We start from the raw sequence: 21678 nt of genomic DNA, 5'->3' as shown, positions 1-21678 counted from the left end.
CGAGGAAAATCACATGCCATCTGACAAGGTGCGGGGGAAAAAAAAACAAATTATGCGGAAATTTCCGGGGGCAAAATACTTCGATCATGCGGAAAACACACTGGATTATGCGGAAATTTTAACAGTCAACAAAATTGATAACAAAGCCTTTCCAATGTACCGAACGGCAGCTAGAGGTTTCGCACCCAAGTTCGCACCCACATCGACTCCACTAGCGATCAAGTGCGTAAAACTTATCTTTCTCTTACTGAGCAAAAAAGACAACATTGTGGGCATAATGAAACACAATCACACAAAACATGTTTATTTCTCGTTCTTTAATCCATTGAAGGTGAAGGCGAACTCGAAATAGACTGTTTATTATGAGTTCAGGGGTGCGAACTCAATTGGGTTCGAAACAGGTAGCATTCGAACCGCACAACAGTGAAACGAAAAGCACTTCAAAGTCTTACCCACAGACCACAGTTTAAGCTCTCTAATAGAATAAACTTATCAAACATCATGCCCGTAAACTTTGACATATGCTTGATCTGTTTCCAGTATTTGTTAACACGTATTTCTTCATTTAACACAGGTTTTCCGTAGAATTTTACTTGAAGAATTCGTTGTTGCGTTATTGGGACATCCGCAACATAGTAACCAGGCATTACATCGAACGATGAATAACAAGTTTTCAGGCTCTTCGCCTCAACTAGGAACGCCTGGACGTTAAAAATTCGTCACGAACGAAATGGCGCGCTTTCGTCGCAGTTTTAGGGAGAAAAACTAGTACAATCAACCACTTCGAATGCTTTCCATTGCATCATCGAATATACTCCCTTCAAACGCTTCCCTTTGCATCAACGAATGTACTCAACGAACAGTCAAAGCACGAGGTCGCAGATGCAAGTCTGCCCGTCATAAATTCACCAGTCGCCCGGTCGTTTGAGAAGATTAAGTTACGAGTGCGGGCGACTAAATTTTTGTTCAAAGGAACTAATGGGCGCCCCGACGCCCAACATTGATTAACAAATATTTTAACACAATCATTCCAGATCAAAGAAGAACAATACAGAAGGTTATCTACCATAATTTTGATGGCAACCATGCTGCTCTCTAGCTGCACCGCTCTCAACACAGTTGACCCAAACTCGCAAATGAGCGTCCCTGTACATACTGTAGTACTCAGGTTGCGCAGGGTTCGAAATGTTGGGATTTTTATTAGAAAAAACGGTTATATTCTCAAGCTTAAGAAAGGCGTCTTCGAAGGAGTATGAATAAAAATAAGCCTACCTTGCTTCAGGCGTGTTTTTCCTCGTTACCCGTGAGGTATCTAGGCCGTTATGGCAATTCGTGTGGTTTTTAGCTTCACTGCTTCACTACCTCGCCGTAAAAGCGACGTGAAAAACGTAAATAAATGCTTACCTTTTGCGCGCGTGTTTAACCGAGAATGAACCGAGGAGGCGCATCAGTTTATCAGCAAATAAAAACGAAATTGGGTAAAAAACGGTCGAAGGCTATAGCTAATGTATGCTAAATGACAGCCATATGTAAAATATATACCTACCCGTGCGTATAACCAATTGTAACAACCAATGAGGGTTGTGTATAAAACCAAACAGTGACAAAAACCTCACCTGACAACACGGCTTCTAACTATTTCATTGTCCGACCATCTATCTTTCACATTTTGCTGCAAGCAGCAAAATAAATACCGCAAAGTTCTGCAACGATTTCAAATAGTTGATGAGTAACTCTGCGAATTGAAAATTAGGATATCTGCTACACTGGAAATTCTGACCACTGAAAAAAATTCAGTGGCTTAAAGTTAACAAAATAAATAGCATTAATGTTTTACTAAAGACTTTCACCCCAATCCCCCCTCGGCCACTTCACTATCAACTAGTTCCTTCTCGGCCCTTCCAACCGCGATCAGACCCTTCCAGCGGGAACCTGTTCATAGACTACCTACTTATGTTAGATGGTGTCTGCCTTACCTCGGACAGTTCTCAGGCGACTTAACAATAGCATCGACTCCCTCAAATAAGAATTCTAGCAGCTGTTTAAGGTTCACTACAGTATCGGCACCCTTCTCTAGTTTAGCTGGATTTAACTGCAAGGTAGTAATAATTGTACAGAAAGAGTTATTTAAGGCCAATTCTGAAACCAAGTTGTAGGCCATCTTACAAGTTCTAGGATACAGGGACACTTGGCTATCAGTATCTACGCCACGTTCCAGTCTTTATTTGACTGAAATGACTTATTCTGCGCTTTTCAATAGCAAGTGAAACATATTTAAAAGTGGTTCAACTAAAAACAAGGTTAATAATTAGTTGCTCGTATGTCAAGTGTGCACTCCACAGGTAAACAAGATCAAAACTTATTTAATTAACATATCTTAGCAAGGTGGTTTGAAATTTATCTTCTCAAGATGACTGGAAAGCGTAATAGGCACACTGGAAGAGCCTAACCAAGATTTAGTTGAAAAATATAATAATAATGTGAATGTATGAAGACATGACTGATCATCGCAGTTATACGTACGCAACTTAAACAGCTGTGAAATTAAAGTCTGAAAAAAATTCAGGCTTGAACGGGATTCGAACCCATGACCTCTGCGATACCGGTGCAGTGCTCTACCAATCTTTCTCCGCAGTTCAAGTATCTGATCTTTCATAAATTCACTTGCATAATGCGAATGACTTATCTTTCACAGTATTATAAAAGAAAAAAAAAGCAAAAACAGGTGATCATCATACCTCACAAGACTGCTTACATTCCAGAATTTTTGCTACGACGTCACCAATAGTTTTCTGTAGATAAGGTATCGCGACCATTTTCATATACTGGTCCATAAGTGTAGTGGTTAAAGAAGTTCCTCGAAACAACGTGGATACTTCTTCTGCAATTAAGGTACATACAAAAGCTGTGTTACAATCATAAATAGCAGTAACGTCAACACTGAGAGTTCGCGATCGACACATAACAAAATAAACGAACGAAAAACAACAGCTTTGTTCCATTTTGGCATTTTGAATTCGTCTTCACATCTGTACGGCGGACCTCTCTCCTCTGCAGAGGCCACTTTCGTGCTGCCTTGACCGTGTAGGCTGGTAGTTCGGAGGCTGGGGAGAGAGAAGTACAGAAGCGCGCGGGAAATGTCCCCGCTTTACTCTGAAAACGCATCAAATGTTTCCCCTCCACACTACGCTGGAGGAGTTAAAGACGCAAGAATAACCGGTCATTTTGGATTTGTGTTTGAAGAAAAGTCGGGCAGGGAAATCATATTATTATCGTGACGCCATCGCGTTCGAATTGAACAGAATTGCTTCAATATGTATAGCATTCGCTAAAAGAACAATCTATTTTCCGACGATGTGAAGGTAGGCAGAATGCTAACAAAAGCCCCGTCCACACTACGCCGGGGGAATTTGCAAATGCAACAATTACCAGTCATTTTGGATTTGTGTTTGAGGAAAGCTCGGTCAGGGAAATCACATGATTATCGTGACGCCATCGTTTTCGAAAAGCTCCGTTTTCAAAATGTTTTCCGTCCACACGAAAACAAAAAGCCGGCGTTTTCAATTTTCTCCTCTCCTTTTCGTGACGGATTAGTGTGGATGGTAGGTCTAACCGTAGAAATAAAGCTGTGTTTTCAAATTTCTCCGGTGTAGTGTGGACGGGGCCTAAATAAATGAATGAGTATTGGCATTTTCACACGACTTTAAGACGAAATCCGATAGAAAATCGAGCAATTTCAGGTTTTAGTGGACAAAAATCTGGCACCAGAATAATTTTAAGTATTTTAAAGTCATTTTTACATTTTCTTAAAGGTAAATACATAAATAATTGTCTCAAATAACACCGAAAACAATTTCCCATGGAAACGAGAGAAAATGAATTTCAAAGCTCAGAGAACTTGTGCAAACACAGCCAAAATTTCATCATCAGTTTCATTTCACCAGTACTTTCGAGTGTTTCATACGAAGTTCAACGTTCGTTTTCGACGTTTGGTGTTGCTAGAAATGATTTTTTTTTTTGAGAAGATATTTAAAACAGTCGTACAGAAGTTTGTAATACGATGTAAATAATCTTGGTACTATGTCTTTCTCCACTCGTTACTCGAACTTCTGGTGGATTCCGTCTTAAAATCTTAACATATTAATCACCGACTTTACCTTACCTTGCTTCTCTATTTCTAATGAGTTCATAGTTTTTAACAGGAAAATTTCTTCTTTCTCGTGACGAAAGATTTTTAGTAAAGTCGATGCCAGTGTGACTCGATCCTTACACACTTGACCAAGACTCTTTACAGCTTGAAGATCTCTGTCCAGAAGAATCTACCAGAAATCGTACAACAATAACAGTTATAGGCGGATCCGAGTGAACATAATTTCAAATTACAGTCGAACCTCTCCACAACCGCCACCTTGGGGACAGAGGAAAGTGGCCGTTGTCGAGAGGTGACCGTTATGGGGAAGGGGGTGCAACATTTTTATCTAAATAAAATGCTTATAGCAGCATGTAAACACGTAACACAATGAAAATAAAGTCGATAAAACAGAGACCAATGACGCGTGGTATGAATTAATAAGAAATGCAGTTTTGCATACATTGTTCGTCAGTCGTTGATTCACTGGCCGTTGTTGAGAGGTTGTTTGGCAGTTGGACGGGTTTTAGTGGCTGTTGCCGTTTCGGAGAGGTGGCCGTGGTAGAGAGGTTAAAATAAGAGTGAATGTATGGATTCTCCGCCGAGACCAAAACAAGTGGCCATTGAAGAGAGCTGGCCGCTAGTGCAGGTTCGACTGTATTACCTTCTACTTACAGCCTGCCAATGTTTGTTTACAGGATGGTCAGACCATACCTCTCTTAAGGTCATGCCCCAGTATTGCATTGCGCATCCCTACTGCGCATAATTTCACGCGTGATTAGCGCGCGCGCATTAAAAAATGGCGGCTTTTTGTTTACAGCTGGACCTCGCCATAAAAGTAAATCGTCATTTTCTCAAAAACGAGTACTGTGACCTATCATTTTTTTCTGTTGTTTTGAATTGAGTAATAAATTTCTCTGTGTAAAATAAATATGGACCAATTCTCAGTGTAGAACAAAAAGCAATCCTGGGAAACGTAAATTTAGCAAGCAATCATGACTACAATCATGGTGCTATTATAATGATTTATATGGTATAAACAAGGTGCTGTTGCTCTTAAACGAACATGGGGACCCCTCATTTTTATTTCAAAATTTAAGTTCCTATAATATAAACAATCAATAGGCAAAGTTTCACAAAAATCTCAGTGCAGGTTCTATTTCAATGGAATGACCCTAAGCCCCGGCCAAACGATCGCAACACGTCAACGCAACATATCGCAACATTGTTGGGCGCAACATGTTGCGTGCGTTTGGCCACTGTGTTGCGATGTGTTGCGACATGTTGGGTGTTGTTGGCTCAAGTTTGACCATTTTCAAACTTGAGCCAACAACACCCAACATGTCGCAACACATCGCAACACAGTGGCCAAACGCACGCAATATGTTGCGCCCAACAATGTTGCGATATGTTGCGTTGACGTGTTGCGATCGTTTGGCCGGGGCTTTATACGCGGCTAAATATCGCTTCTCGTTGATATGCAATTCTGTTCATTTCCCCCGACGTTTAAAGCAAGCCTCTAAAATTCCTTGTCCTCCCCAAAATGTCTGTTCCTGACTTAATTACCCTTTGGTTTCGTTCAAATTCACCTGACTTTTCCGTCACATGTTACCAGGTAGTATATAGATGTTGTTGTTGTTGTTGCTGTTGTTGTTGTTGTTGTTGTCGCTATTGTCGCACAAACACACAACAACCTCTCAGCAGTCTCTCTAGATTTGGTTCAGTTAAAGCACACGTACCTCTTTTAGTGAATTATATTCTTCAACAGGCATAATGATTTCATGCTGCAAAACAGAATAATAGTTCGCTCCGTCAATCGAAATTCAGATGCTACATAACTGCCTAAAACGTCGTTTTTCAACACAGCTTCCACAAAGGAATAAGTAGTTTAGACAATATCTGAACATTCCGGAGAAACTGTTATTTGCATTTGAGTGTTCTAAAACCAAAACCCGAGTAACCACTCTGACCAATCACAAATGACACAGACAATCAATGAACCAATCAAAACTCAAGGCCGTGTAGCCGACGCAAAGAGCGGGAAAACGTGTTCGAGCGAGACACCATTGGTTCTGGTTAAATACTGATTGCATGAAAAAGTGGCGCGAGTTGTTTTAGCCAATCGTTTAGCGTGGTAATGAAAAACCAAAGCAAATGGGAATTACTTTCAAAATTCTAGTGAAAATCGCTTAAGGTATTGCTGTCAGTTTGTCTTACCGTGAATTTACTCCTGACGCGAATGCTACCGACCTCCATTTTGGAGTGAGAGGGAGGGAGGATTGGGTACCATTCATCTAAAACGTTTCCTTTTGGTAAACGGTTCAATGGAACCATCGCACTTCCTGTTGAAGACAAGATAAAGCAACAATTCGATTGTGAGGCAGTTATCAGTTACTTACCGTCACTTATAAGATTTAACCAGATTTAGTTTTCAAGGGCTATGGCCAACGTCAAAGCAAGCAAATCAACCGTTTCCAAGTCAAGCCCAACGTCAAAAGGTTCAAGATTACACCTTTTTGCTTTGTCTACTTTACATTGAATACTTTGCTCAAACAAGAAACACAAGTTTGTTTATATAAGTTATACGTGAGTCCTTAGCACAGAATAGCTTCAATATGCATACTGAGCATTCACTCGTAGAACAAGCTTTTTCCCACGATGTGAAGGTAGGCAGAATGCAAACTAAAGCCCCGTCCACACTAAGCGGGAGGAATTTGCAAATGCAACAATCACCGGTCACTTTGGATTTGTGTTTGAGGATGATGATCATCGTGACGCCATCGTTTTCGAAAAGCTCCGTTTTCAAAATGTTTTCCCTCCACACGCAATCGAAAAGCCGACATTTTCAAATTCCTTCGTTTCGAAGAGCGTTTTAGAGAAGCCCCGTTTTCGTGACGGATTAGTGTGGATGGTTGGCCAAATTGTGGAAATACAGCTACGTTTTCACATTCCTCCGGCATAGTGTGAACGCTGCCTAAAGGGCATAAGTGAAAAAATGTCAAACTGCTTGATAGATTACACATTGTGTACGACCCACACATACCAACTAGAACATCTTTGGAGCGTTTGTTGCGATTGTAAAGATCAACTGAGTAATACGATACATCGGAGGGTAGGTCACTACAAGAAAAACACAAATTACTACACGGTAGTATTGCTTATTACACGGTAATATTGCTTATTACACGGTAGTATTGCTGTATATCTTAACGTTACATAACACCCCTGGTACTTGAACTCGTTGAAAGCAAATATAGGCAATAGCCCAGTTAGCGGTACTTATCATGCAAAAACGGTTAATAACCTGAGGCAATTAAGGTTAACATTGCATGGTAGATCCGTAAGTTCTGTATCCAGCGGAAAAAAAAACAAAAACCCCACACATAAAAAAACAGGCAACGAAAACAGCTGTAGAAACAGTTAATGGCGGAAAGCTTCTTTCAAATTCAAAACAAAAGAGAATTACGCAAGAAGACTTCGACAACCTGACATATTAATGAGGTTATTACGCAATACCCACTATGGACTCCACAGCCAAGGTCGTTCAGTTCACAAATGGTTACACATGTTACCATTTGGCTATAAATCCTGTACTCCGATTAGAATGAATCAAGACTAATGGAATCTAGTTCTTTTTTCAAGCAGAGTAACAAACGCGGGGTGAGTGGAAAGGTGACTCATTTTCAATACCGAAATTTCTTTTCAGAACTCCACTAGTCGCCGCTTACTTGAATTTAAACTCCTCGTTCCATATCGGCGAGTGTCCTTCCTGTGTCTTTGTCCTGCACGTTTTGACTTCGTTCAAAGAGATCATACAGTAAGGATGTGAAACTTTATTGGAACTCAGCTTGTGCGCCTCAACAATGATTACTTCCAGACTCCTGAGCTGTTTAACATCGCGCTCGCCGAGGTTCGTGTTCACTGGTTTACCGCAAAACTTTTTGATGGCCTCCATCCATTCCTGAAATACAGAAAAAAAAAATGTCATAACGTTATGAGCAAGGAAGATTGATTTTCTAGCACGAGAAACGTAATCTGATCGATAAGAAAAGCAGGCTAGCATAAATTAGTTTGTTCCCGGGTACAGCAAGCACATTGAAAAATTCCTTCGATCCAAGAACTTTAACAAAGTGTTTAAGCTGATTGCAGTATCAACAGCGCGGTAAAAATAATGGCAAGCCAGTTCCAGAGACTACCTTTTTGCCTCACGTTCTCATTTTCAACTTCTTCGGTCACATGGAAATTCGCCTCTTAAGAAACAAGAAGAAATCTGGAGCGAGTTTCATCTCGCAGTCACTTCTGGGACCATTACTAGGGAGAACCCAGAAGATTAGAAGCCATATTGTTTCCTACGAGTAACATGTGGCTAAATATATTATAGGCAAAATTAGACTCAAACCAATGCAGCCAGCGGCCTGCCCCTCGACGGTACGTGACCTGTGGGGCGGCCCTCAGTGGATTCGCAGGGCCCTCGGTCCCACAAGCAACCGCCAGATGACTGAGATTCGCTCCAGATTTCATCTCATATTAAAGGTATCATGTGCAATGGCGAAACATTAACAAACTCCTCACGTTTGCAAGATCCTGTGTGTCGGCACAAAGGTAGAACATCCGGGACTCGTTGAATGCCCGCACCACCACTTGAAAACAGTTTGGCCTTGAAAAGAAGAAAAAAAGAAGAAGAGAAAGAGAGGAAATAATTACGAAATCAATAAAAGCTTATTCGCAAAATATTGTTGACTTAATATTTATCGTATAGAATGCAGACGATCGGCAAATGTGGTCGATGTGGCTCAATCGAATGAATGACGGAAAATGATCAAAAAATCTAACTATTCCTTGCGTAGCGTTTGATTACAGATTACAACACACCATAAGACAATACTGACACCAGATTATTATATGGCAAGGTAGTCTCTTGAGGCAAATCCGAACATTCTGATTGGTTCTTTCTTGGTCATGATTTTGCGACACAAACTCAATTTCCATGAAAGCGGTCATGAGCCCTATGTTTTTTTTGTTTTCTGCCATACAATAAACTACTTACTAACCTAGCTTGCTCACGCCGCACTGGGGAATATTGGCCCTCGGTCTGTTTTGTACGGGCCTCGCTGCGCCACGACCTCGGGCCAATATTCCCAAATGCGGCCCTCGCACTCGAGGGCCGCATTGTTATTACTACAAACCATAAGACCACAGTACCATTAGAAGCAAGTAATTTTGTTGAGTTGAGTATTAGCTATATTTTACCTGCCGAAAAAACTTTGGTGGACTTCGTAAACCATAGAGAAGCTAAGATCCATCATACCTTTTGGTTTAGTTCTCTATGGAAAAGAAAAAGAGAGTTAGAGAGAGGCTAGCTAAGGAATGATGAAATGTGACGTCTGTCAAACATCTTGCTAAGCAACTGAACGTGACGTCATCCCACAGCTTCAGACAATCGCGATTGTCCTGTGGCTCGCCATCACGCAAAGAAGTTAATAAAAAAATAATTTGTACCTAACCTTTTCATTTTCGAAGAAGTATAAATGTTGCTCAAACCCATCTAAAACGAAGAACATTCTTTTCCACTTGTTGCGGTGTCCTGTTAAGGGAGAAAGACAACGCAACGTGAAACCACAAAAAAGAACAACCACTGGACTTATCACTTTTATCAAAAGCAACGTAAAACAATATAATTATGAGAATAGAACGGTTTTCATTTGAGAGTCGAAAAGTAATTGGTTTTGCGTCACTACGGCCTAGGGCAAACGTCGAATCCAAGTCGCGTCGAATAAATTAAAAATAGGTACGACAAAGAGTCGACTTAATTCCAGCGTGGTAGCAAACGTCGAACCTGCGTCGATCCTATTTCACAAGTTGCACTTCATTAAAACACAGGAATAAGCACGTGTCCCTGTGCTGTTCACTCGATGCGCGACTAGTTACCGCTACGACTTGCTAGCGAAATGCCGATACTCTTCTCTTCAGACAACGGTAGACCCAGCGCGGCTCTCTTTAGGTCCCTGTCACAAACCTCGCAGTATGCAACGCTTTTCCCGGCTCTCTATCTCTCAACGTCCTCGTTTTCTTCAAACATTGAGCATTTATTGCAAGTAGGCCATTCGCATCTCAAGCATTCATATTTAGTGTTAATGAAACAGGAACAACACATTTCCATCACGCTGTGCGATGTCAGCAATGACTTTCGGCATTCTCTTCCTTCGTTCTCGTCCCCAGAGGCCGCGCTCATTTTGGTCAGCACCAAAAGGAGCGCGGCCTCTGGGGGCGAGAATACATTCCCGGTCGCGAAATTGTCTTTGCACAGCGCATGTTCGTCAGGGGGGGGGGGGGGGGGGAAATAGCGTTTGGCTGATGGAGGAGTATGTATTTTTGTGACGATTGCCCGGTCCATCACATTTGAATCAATTATTTTGTAATTTGCATGATTTATGAACTGAGTTCAGCGCGTGTTTAGAGAGGCGTTTGCTGAAATGCCGAACCACTGTCGCATTATCCGACTTGGTAAGTCGAACCTATGCTAGAGTCGAACCAATTAATTTGAGTCGAATTTAATTGCAACAAACGTCGCACCATTCATGCGCCTATTTCAAAATTAATAGGTTCGACGAATTAAATTCGACTAAGATTCGACGTTTGCCCTAGGCCTAAGCCATACGATAGGCTTAAAAAACTCGCGCCACTTTTTCATCCAATAGAAGTAAAACCAAAACCAATCGTGACTCGCTCGCCCTCGTTTTCCCGCGCTTTGTGTCAGCTACATGTAATTAGTTCGAGTTTTGATTGGTTCACTGGACTGTCTGTGTCCTTTGTGATTGGCTAGCGTGATTACTTCAGTTCTGGGTTTACGACACTTAATTGAAAACCGCCCTAACTAAACGATCGACAAGAACGCCTAAGTCACCTTTCTTTACTAAATATCCTCTCTTGAATGCCGGTTGACTTCTATTTAGAATAGCAGGCCCTGGGGCTCTAGATCGGTTGAACATAAATGATGAGCCATTTTGTTGGTCCAGTTTCCTGCTCGGTGTCATTGGCCTGTGAGGAAGGTCCCAATCCTGAGCCTGGAACACAATAGAGAAAAAAACAGAACTTTCTTTTTCCGTCTTACAAAACACAGGATACCAGAAACTGACTGTTTTCGCAACTTAAATAAAGTCCAAAAGCCGAGGATACAGTTTGCGACTGGAAGCACAAGTATGAATCCACAAACGTTTCCTCTTGCTTTAACAGACAGTTGTGTAACCTCGTTCCCCAGGCTTAAAGGAGCTACGTCACGGTTTGCTCATCTTAAAAAGTTAAGCCTAAATTTTTCAAGTTCGTCATTTGTAATCCGTGTCAATCTTCTCCATCGTTAACCATCCTTGTTCTTTATGGCTTATTATCATCTCTTTGGTGTGTTTCTATCTTAGTAAACTATTATTTTCAAATTTCCTTCAATTTAAAGGTAACTTTTGTACGCGGTCAAAATAACTGGAAATACCGTGACTGAGCTCCTTTAAGAAAAGGAATTCGAACAAACTTTCGATCAATCCTTCAGTACGTGTGGTATAAATGATTTACAGCAAGACTGGTAGTAATAAGGAGCAAAAGAAGCCCTGAATTTGGAAATGGCAGCCGAGACGTGACGATATCGGTTAACAAAGGTTTGTCATCTGTTGAATATCGTCTGGACCGCCAGCTAAAATTGAATCTCTATCAGTTGTTTAGAAAGTCTGTTGAAGATTCAAGGAAACAGATGCCAGTGCTTTTTGTCTTGCACCAAAGCACCAAATCTGCCAAAGTTCAAAACAAACACAGAATCTGGAACATTTTACATTTTGGTTTTTCGTAAAGATTGAACTATAAGAATCAAAGAGAGCTGGCTTACCCTCGATACTGGTTCTCTCAGAGAAAGGCCCTCGACAATGTGTTCGTGTTTATACCTTGCTACAACGGCATCCACACTAAAACAACAACAACAAAAATTAGGTTCTGCTACAAAAATACAATAAAAAATGAGGGTCTTGCTCTTGCTTGCGTGATAAAGATGACCTTTGTAGTAACTATACGACCCGCGAGGTTTTCACTCAGCAGGGAGGCTAGAATCAGTAATGGAGAACAATTCTTGCAAGAAAATGGTAGTGAATTTTAGTAAAATAGTCCACTGGCTAGGATCTTAAAATCATAAGCTACAGTGCAACCTCCAGTTGCGACCACCTCTCCTCAACGACCAGTTTTCCTAAATACCAAAAGTTTCCAAGTCAAATCACTATATTTGGAACCTCTTGTAAGCGACTACCTCTCGTAAGCGACCGCGACCACTTTTAGAGCTGAAAGTTTGAAATTTTCTTTTGTTTTTAACCTCCCGTAAGCGACCAATTGACAGATAATAATGCGAAAATTGGATAATAAGGTGTTGTAACATTATTGCATTCCTGGGTAGTACCGGATTTTTTCTCGAACTTGATTTTTCACATGAACAAAACATTGAAAATTTAAAGATAAAATGCACATACACTGTACTCTATCAGTCGTAAAAGAGACGACCTAAATGTCTTAAAATTACCATATGCTAATGAGGCAACATTTTGACCCAATATGCAGTTCTAAGCTCTGGTAAGCGACCACCTCCCGTGAGCGACCACATAGGCATGACATTTTGGGTGGTCGCTTACGGGAGGTTCGACTGTATTTTTATTGAAACGAAATCAAGATTATGCATGCACACATCTGAAGACGTCAACTTCACAAAATTCGAATAAGTGTCTGTGGGGAGTATTTAGAAAAAGTTCTGAACGACTAGCAGATTTATACTAAAACAATTAGATTATTCGCTATCGATTTCTATACGAGATAGTTGACGAGGGGACGAGGTGATAGAAATCTCCAGCTCATGATCTGATTGTTAGGTAGGATTTTCAACTTGTCTTCACAATGTTGTGAATGTGCACAGCAAAGTTAAAGGATGTGTAATATAAAATAAGGAAGAGGTTTGACAAACATTGGCCCTCAAGCGACATCTGCCCTGCACGCGTCACATGTGTTGCAAGATTTGACAACGGGTCCTCGAAAGGAATTCTACACCGACAACGCTTGACAGTGTTAAGACGACAAGTTTAGTTAGGAAGAGCATATTTTTAAGGCATAAACAAATATGCTGCGAAAAGTAAGATAGTATCAGGAAAAACAATCACAAAAGCTAATAAAGTTGATCAGTAAAGAGCATTAATGCAATCTTACCTGTCAAACATTCTGCCGCCCATAGAATACTGCATTCCTTGTTTTCTAATAAGAAAGCGCGTGATACCCTCAGGAGCTCTGCGAATGTAATACAAGTTTTTTTCGAGTTCAAATAGAAAAGCCTCACTGCTTAATAAATTCAAGAAAAGGTAATACAACGTTTATGAAATCAGCGGCGTAGACAGCAATCTGCAACGAAGCCTTTTAATACCCCCTAAAACACAGTGTCAACATGCTCATGAACAAGAACAGTGGCTTCGTTTAAGAGCTAAGATTCTCTCAGTTTTCTGGCAACAACGCAGGCAGTGAACGAGATATCTGGGAATATTTAGGTACGTGCTTTGTCTTCGTCAAGTCAAAAGTGTCAAATAACCCACACACGCTTTCGGCAACGTATTCTCAAGGGCGCAGTCTCAGTTAAGTTTCAGCTGGGACACACTAGCAAGGCAGGAAACACCATATAGACTGGCTTCACTGTAAAAAAAAACATCCTGGAAAACGCCCACTTTGTCCCTCTTTAAATAAACAACAGACAGATCTAGCCGGAAAACCCGGAAGGCGTCTAGTATTTTTTAAAGGTCTTATTCAGTAATGAGCAGAGTTTCATAACTTAGAACTGCCATTGTGCAGCTGCAGTTGCGGCGTCTAATTGAAAATAGACATGTGCATTGACGGTTCACGTGCGGAGGTTCTGTAGTTCGATGGCTTTTCTTTCTACTCAGAACACTGCATAACAATTGTGGTGTTCTGAACGTTTGGTAAGGATGACTTCAGGTTCTCTGACGCTAATCACTTGGTGAACTCTGTTTATCGTTTTAAACCGTATTCCGAAAAATAGCGGAGAAATCAAGGGCCATTGATAAAAATGATAATTTAATCAATTTAGTTTTTTTTTTTTTTTGGAAAACAAACTATTTTCCTGTGTGGGCCTACGCCTGAAGAAAAGCTAAAAATGACATTGAAAAAATACCAACCCACGCGATCTAACTTTAAGAATAAGTTGTAAACATGAGAAAGTTTTTTATACTTTTACGACTAAAGAAGTGGTGCGCTTTAACACTCTTTGACATCATTGTAAATTATACACTAGATTTCATTTTTTCAGGCTCTTCTTTGTATGTATAAGCTACCAATTTTGAAAAGCATGAATTAAAAACAATTAAAACCAAAAATAAGGCCCGTTTCCCGGTTGGAGAATTCGAATTGATGATTATGGAAACTACAAAGACTACAGAGTCCACTTCATACATACAGTGGCACCTCGATTTAACGAACCTCTATGCAACGATGTCCTCGGTCTAACGAACGATATTCCTCGCCCCAGCAATAGTAAGATATATGGAAAAGAACCTCGATATAACGCAACCTCGTTCAAGTGAACATATTTTGCCAGTCCCTTGGCCCATCGTTATATCGAGGTTCCACTAGACAAACATAACATTATTTTAAACTCGAATTTAAGAATAGCTAGAACTCTCGGACGCCGTCATCTGGTGTCCGTAATAGCGAGAGTCCGCAATAGCGGGGTGTAATGAAAATGACCCAGTCAATCATAAGAATCAATCAGAATGTGAGAACAATTTGACTTATTGTATCATTGGTAACATCACGGAATGTTTCATGTGTCCCCTCTTTCAGAGCTATTTTCATATCATTAAATACTTTGTTCCACCAGTGTTAATTTCGCAGGACGCCATTGCGTAACCTTCAGTATATTTGTGAGCAATTAAGTAACCCATTCTACAAGGTTATTCCGTAGACATTCCACTGTAGTTGGCTAGAAATGAGTTTTGCCTTGGCCTGGGTTCTCGGCCGACTTTAAGATCACTTACTACTCTATAACAGATGATGCATCATTCCGTTTTGGTAACAAAAAAAAAACAGTTCACCAAGTAAGATACGATCTTAGGGTGCGTTTCTTTCAGAAAATCCAAGATTGGATTCTTAAATCCGAAAACGGATTTTGCGTTTCTTTTCTAAACAGATCAATCCAAGATCACTCGGATCACGGTGCGCCAAAGGAACCGCAGAATCCTTGCCCAGACACAATTCAAACACAACTGGTCAATTTGTTAAGAACGCACTTAGGCCGCCTTGTTTAGAGTAGTTTCACGTTAACTACAGTGAAAAGTCAAAAAGGCTGCAGCTTGTAAGCAGACCCATATAAAAAATTAAAATAATCTCACTAAACAGATGCCAGGTACAGTATGCCAGTAGCGATGAGACAAAATGAGGTGAGCTTATCAAAGATTGAACCAGAAAAGAAAAACTACAATTTAATCTTCACACCTGAGTGAGAGTGAGTAATCCCCTGGAGACTTGTCACTTGGCCTTATAAGGAAACTACCCACAATGCCATCTGTTGAATAACATTACCAAGAACAATTACCCACAATGCATTTGGACTTCCAATTGATGACTGTTTTGGTAAGGGTGCATGTATTTCAACATCATTGGTATCCATTGTTACAATATGATTTATGTAAAGCAAACAGTGAAACACTATAGAATTCCTCTGGTATACGTTTGAACAGACTAAGGGACAGACCATTATTGTTTTAGGGGGGAGGGGGGTTGGGCAATCTTCTGGGACATTAAAAAAATTTTTCTCACCTTTAGATTGTGCATAACTTTTTGGGTGGGCATTACCTTGTGCAAGAATTGTGCACAACTGTTTTTCAACAGTTTTTGCTGCACAGGAATTTTTTTGGGAAATTGCAAAAAAAATGGTCCATCCCTAAGTACATGTACATGTGTAATGTGTAAACCTGTTATTTTAAGATTATATCAATGGCCAATTCCCTCTGGGAGACGTGCTTGCAGGGAATCATGGTAGTTGTATTCATCATCTTGGACTGGATGTTTGTTTTCATGAATACAACTATCATGATTCCCTGAAGGCGCATCTCATGGAGGGAATCAGCCATTATGTTCCATTAAAACAATAAACATTAATCTATGTCAAGTCTTCTTTAGCACCTAACAGACATCCTTATTCTGAAGTAACATCGAGAGAATTGCAAAGATATAAGAACAGTGAAGCCTTGATATTTTCTCTTTTTGGGAGGCGGGGGGGTGGCTACAGAATGAAGGCTCATCATACAATGTCTAAGATTAGTTTTTTAAAAGTGTACAAATGCAAATTAATTCTTGTATAAATGAAATGCCTCCTTTCTGTGGTCATTACAAAAATGTAATTAATGACTCCTACTAATATAAGGCTACTTTCCTTGGTTGTATTCAAGGGGATGGGGGGCAGACTTTTAGCCAGATGGGCTTCCAGGCATCCTGTGGATGGCCACTTATGACAGAAAATTGCTTTATATTTCATATGTTGCCTTATAAATTGTTCATGTAAGTAGACCCTTTAGCATATTTGGAGGCCCACTTTTCAAATCCTGGCTAAAAGTCTGATGGGAGGGGGGCTTTTTGCTTTCAATAAAACCCCCTCTCTGTGCCAAACAGTTGGTCTCCATGACCAGGTACTGGTTTTTCAAATGGATCACAGACTCAAGCCAGGTTGTTACTCTGGGGGAAGAGGAGGGAGCACATACAAAGGCAGAATTTCTACACGAATTAACCCCTGGCATGTTTTTTACTTCTCTTGCGACATATTCATTGCCCAACCGTCTCTTGGAAAGTCCCTGATATATTGCATATATATAATTTTCACAATCTCAGGTATGCTTACTGTATTAGGTATATGTTTGTTAAAATTTAACTGGAAAAAATAGTGAAACCACATGCTGAACAATTACATGCTCACAATTAATCATTTTTTGAGTTTCTGATCCAAGAAAAACAAATCCTCTTTTTCCTTAATGGTTAATTATTGCAATCAGGAGCTACACTTTTAGGCTTAGCTAAATCTAATATTACTAGACAAAAAGCCACAAATGCTATAAATACCTCTTGAAAGAATTTCTTGTGCTTCTTGTTTTGAAATATTTCCAAAGAACCACCTTTGATTGACAAGATGATAAAATGAGGAAGTTAGATCACCACTACAACTGTAACTGTAGAAAGGATCAATAAATTCAAGGAAAAAAAGAAGAAAATTTAAAAGACTTACGGTTTTCCTGCACAAGGATCAAGATCTGATTTCTGTAGGATGGGAAAGAGACAGTTAAAAGATGAAAATTCCATTTACAAAATAAAACCTTCTCCCCAGTTACACAGTATTACATTTTTCACACTGGAATGTACAAAATAGACAGACAGAATGATCAAAATTGCCTGGAACTGGACAAGATATATTCAAATCCCACTTTACATACAACATGAGGTTGATTCCCAGCTCAAACATTTTCTGCTACATTAACCCAGAATTTGAAAACTACATGTACAGTATACATGGGTGTATAGCTTACTTTTAGTGTGATGAATTTTGATAGGCTGCAAGAGCCTGATTAGAAATAGTTTTCAATCATGCCTTCCAGGATTTTAGTTTTGAGGAAGTCATTGAGAATCAGCAACAACTACAATACATGTATTAAATAGTAGTAGAAATCCGTGAGCAGTAGTTCTCTTGAAAGTCAATGCTGTACAGTTGTTTAACTGTGTAAATGTATGCACCATTTACATCTTAGGTATACATATTCTAACCTCTAAATATGGACACTTTTAGGGCTATAGTTAAATGTCCATGTATATGAAGTTTCCCTCTTGCTGATTATAAAAATGCTCACACCAAGAGCAAAGTAATCACCAAAGAGTAAATTGCTAAACTTGAGTAATTGCTCAAGTCTCCCAGCTTGAACTAAACAAAATACATACAGACAATGAACAAAAATTTACATGTAGACTAGAGACTTGACTTTTAACCAGAATCCCCAGGGGGTAGTGGGTGGGACTATAGGCTAGGGAGCTTAATAAATAATACTCACAGCGTCTTCAACAAGGGCTGCAGGTACAAGTCCCTTCTCCTTGTTTTTCTGAGCTGTCACCCAGAGCCAATCACTGTCAATTACATCATCAACTACAAAAACATCTCCCTGGTAAAAACTGAAAACAAAATAAAATTGATAGAAGACTAGTGACATGACATGTGGTGCTTAAATGAGTGCCTGACTAACTCATGTTTCGAGTTTATAAAATGTTTAAGGAACTGTGCTTGATATGATTTGATAAGTTTAAGTTTATGAACAAGTTAGTGAATGAATTTATTTATGACAGTTCCATGAAGATAAGACCCTAAGCAATTTTAGTCAGACTGAAATAAGTACACTGTAATATCAAGGATTAATCATTAAGGGCCAGCACCAGGCAAACTGACCGACCATGAGGATGATTTTGCCTGCCTTATTTGACCATCTAGAAGAACGTTTTTCTCATTAAAAAAAGGGTCAGTTCAAAAAGTTTTGCCCGACTGTGAAAACCGAGTGCCCTCCTACTGAAAACTTTAATGAAACCCACAAAAATTATTAATATTACAGTAGGTATTTAATTCTGTTCTTCTGAATAATGGTAATAAAGTACGTACTACAAGTTAGAGCACTTTTCAATTTAGTGTCAAAAGTAATTAGACAATTATTTTTGTATTCAATGACATTTGGTTTTAGTTTTGGATTTTACTTTTATTACAGTTTGAGATTGGCTGAGAAGTCTAATTAGCAAGTTATCGGTTTGGTTTTGGTTTTACAACATTCAATTGAAAACCGCTTTATACAGTAACATGTTCTACCAATCAAACACAACTCACCTCAGTTCTTCTGTATCAGGGGCTTTGTTATAAGTATACTTGGCCAACACCCTTTTCTTGCTAACAACTGGCTCTGGGGGAGGCACTGGGTGCAGAAGGTGTTCTTCCTTTAGTAAACAAGACCAGGTTGTATAGTAGCCTATCAGATCATTCAGTGAATCAAACTGCCGTCCTCCGATATAGTAATCTCCACACACTGCTGTCACTCTGAAGTGACTGATTCCATTACGACCACGATAAGAAAGAGAGTATGTGCCGGGCTTTCGGTCACTTTCACGCACAAGGTATGAGCCCACTTTTTCATTGTCCATAAGTCTCTTTTCAGCATCTGCTCTGTCAAGCTTTCCATGGTACCATCTAGAAAACCAAATGAAATAAAAGATTATTTCCAGAAATATATTTACCTACAGTACAACCCCCACTGACAGCTACCCCTCTGCAATAGCCACCTCTCAACAACAGCTGCTTTTTTTCATCCCAGCGGACAGTCCTTGTGTTCACTCTTGTTTTAACCTCTCCACAATGGCCACCAAAGTGCATCCCAAACTACCAAAATTATCTTTCTACAAAAACCAGTTAATCACCAACTGAAGAATGGTGAGTACAAAACCCCATATTATAAATAATAAAAGGTCAAAAAACTTGATCCATACTGTGTGTCACTGGTCTCTGTTTCTATTTGGTTTTCTGTTTTATTGACATATTTTGATTGTGTTAGGTATTTCTATGCTACAATAAGCATTTTTTACACATAAAAATGTTGCAACCCCCCAAAAAAGGTGTCATATCACACCCCTATCACACCCCTATCTCACCATAATGGCCACCTCTCGACAACATTATTATCCTCACCAAAGTTTAGAATTTAGGAAAAAGTATATGTCATCCACTCAAGTCACCGTCGAAATTTAAATTTCCTTGAGGAAAATTCCTGTTCTAGGACAGACAAGCCACAACGTAATTTTAGATCCTAGTGCAGCAGAGAACCAATTTTTCCCCAAGCAATCAATCAATCTATAAGGGCTTGACTAGGATCATTTATCAACACATAGAATTCAAGAAAATTAGTTACATGTTTTCCTGCATTTTTCATTCAAGAATGCAAGCAGACATAACATGACCGTTCTTAATGACGGGAAACGAACCATTGCTACTAATTTCTACACTTGTCAATCTTTAATATCACCGCAGTTTTGGCAAGGCTGCTTCCAATGGTAATCAGCCGATAAATAATACATTTCGACCCCCAAACTGCCGTAATATAATACAAAACTCTTTCTCATCTACTTGATTTTCGTTCTGTCGGCTTTTTACGATATATTTCTCAAGTAGAAACTTGTAAAAATGAATTAGAAACATATAAACACTGAAAGCTTGGCGGCATAGTTTCCGCTAGGTTCACAGGAGCAAAACTTACTGATCGTCTGATGGAGCGCTAAGGGCGAGCTCTATTTCTTCTTCTTCGTCTAGGCAGAGATCTGGTTCGTCCTCGAAATGATCATCTGGCTCGTTTTCACCTATTAAATTGGCCTCCGATTCAGAGGAACTTTTACGATCCCTTAGCGCCATATTTCCTTTTCCCTCGATCTCCCTCTGTGGAACGCGGGCTCAACAACCATTTCGTAATAATGTCAAGTGGGGAGGGGGAGAGGGAGGAAGTGACACGCAGTTTGTCTCCAACTTTGGTAAATAAAAACTTGGCCGTGAATTTTTGTTCTCCTTTCTTTTATAGTTTACGCAGGAGCCCACTAGCAAAAAAGGCATTTGTTGATTGTATTACAAGTGATGGAAGCAATAAAGTTCAAAAGATTGTGAAGGTAATTACCGGCTTAAGTCTATGAAAAGAAGCAAACAGGGTGGAGATGGCAATCAGTTTCAGTACATCCGTAAGGAAAAACATCATTGTAATTCTTAAAGGGCTTTTTATATATGGCTTTTGTTTCTTGTCTTTTGTTCGATTACCAGCCGCTGTTAGGGGAAATCGAGCCTTTTTTCGCACTGAGTGGATTTCGTACCCTGCATGCATTTCGTTTCCCTGGTTTTTGCATGATAGTATCACGTGAATGAATGATTCTGATTTTTTCATATTGAGAAGAAAACTTCATACCCCGCATGGCTAGTTTTCGCCCATCACTGCACACCACGTAAATAATGGCAGGTATATGACAAAAAGTGGTTTAACTGTGAGTACATTTTTTGATACGCGGATTGTTCACGATGGGGGAGGGGTGTGGGGTGAACCAAGGTAAAAGTTCATCTTCAGTTTCAGTCTCGTCAATAACAGCGTCATTCTTCTTTCCAGCAGAGGATAGGAAAGTATTTTCCCTTCTCATCTTGACTTTCCTATTGTCAAAATGGCGGACTGTATCTGAACATAGGCAAGCAGTTGAAGTACACCTAAATCATTCTCGTCCCTATAGCCCTTTTCGCTTCTCTTAGCCGGCGGGGCCTTGGCACGAGAAACGAGAAAGGGCTATGGCGACGAGAATGAAATCAGACATCGTTACCAGGGCTTTTCCCGATTTCAAAGGGAATAGCCCTGGGAACGAGGTTGGCAATCTCTCTTTATGTTGCAAACTCAGAATGGTTTTTTCACACATATCAAAGAAACAAAAACGGGGGGGGA

The 21678-nt window shown here is 39.9% G+C and overlaps 1 protein-coding gene across 1 annotated transcript in view; it reads right to left on the bottom strand.

Annotated features, from left to right (window-relative positions):
* The window catches only part of LOC145499707 (ras GTPase-activating protein 1-like), a 30239-nt gene extending 9569 nt beyond the window's left edge, over positions 1 to 20670 (bottom strand). The window contains exons 1-20 of the mRNA XM_081479237.1: positions 20470 to 20670; positions 19053 to 19409; positions 18238 to 18355; positions 17424 to 17455; positions 17261 to 17313; positions 15641 to 15710; positions 13352 to 13429; positions 12000 to 12075; positions 11034 to 11193; positions 9634 to 9713; positions 9380 to 9453; positions 8702 to 8786; positions 7858 to 8090; positions 7173 to 7249; positions 6347 to 6471; positions 5869 to 5913; positions 4163 to 4319; positions 2739 to 2881; positions 1977 to 2092; positions 1617 to 1703 (exon numbers count right to left, since the gene is read on the bottom strand). Of these exons, the coding sequence (XP_081335363.1) occupies positions 1617 to 1703; positions 1977 to 2092; positions 2739 to 2881; positions 4163 to 4319; positions 5869 to 5913; positions 6347 to 6471; positions 7173 to 7249; positions 7858 to 8090; positions 8702 to 8786; positions 9380 to 9453; positions 9634 to 9713; positions 11034 to 11193; positions 12000 to 12075; positions 13352 to 13429; positions 15641 to 15710; positions 17261 to 17313; positions 17424 to 17455; positions 18238 to 18355; positions 19053 to 19409; positions 20470 to 20621 (2318 nt within the window). The 5' untranslated portion in view covers positions 20622 to 20670. The remainder of the gene's footprint in view (positions 1 to 1616; positions 1704 to 1976; positions 2093 to 2738; positions 2882 to 4162; positions 4320 to 5868; positions 5914 to 6346; positions 6472 to 7172; positions 7250 to 7857; positions 8091 to 8701; positions 8787 to 9379; positions 9454 to 9633; positions 9714 to 11033; positions 11194 to 11999; positions 12076 to 13351; positions 13430 to 15640; positions 15711 to 17260; positions 17314 to 17423; positions 17456 to 18237; positions 18356 to 19052; positions 19410 to 20469) is intronic.
* Positions 20671 to 21678: the final 1008 nt, after the last annotated feature.

Source organism: Orbicella franksi, chromosome 1, assembly GCF_964199315.1.
Source record: "Orbicella franksi chromosome 1, jaOrbFran1.1, whole genome shotgun sequence".
In the NCBI taxonomy this organism is placed as follows: domain Eukaryota; kingdom Metazoa; phylum Cnidaria; class Anthozoa; order Scleractinia; family Merulinidae; genus Orbicella; species Orbicella franksi.
This window is presented reverse-complemented; position numbering and strand designations above follow the sequence as displayed.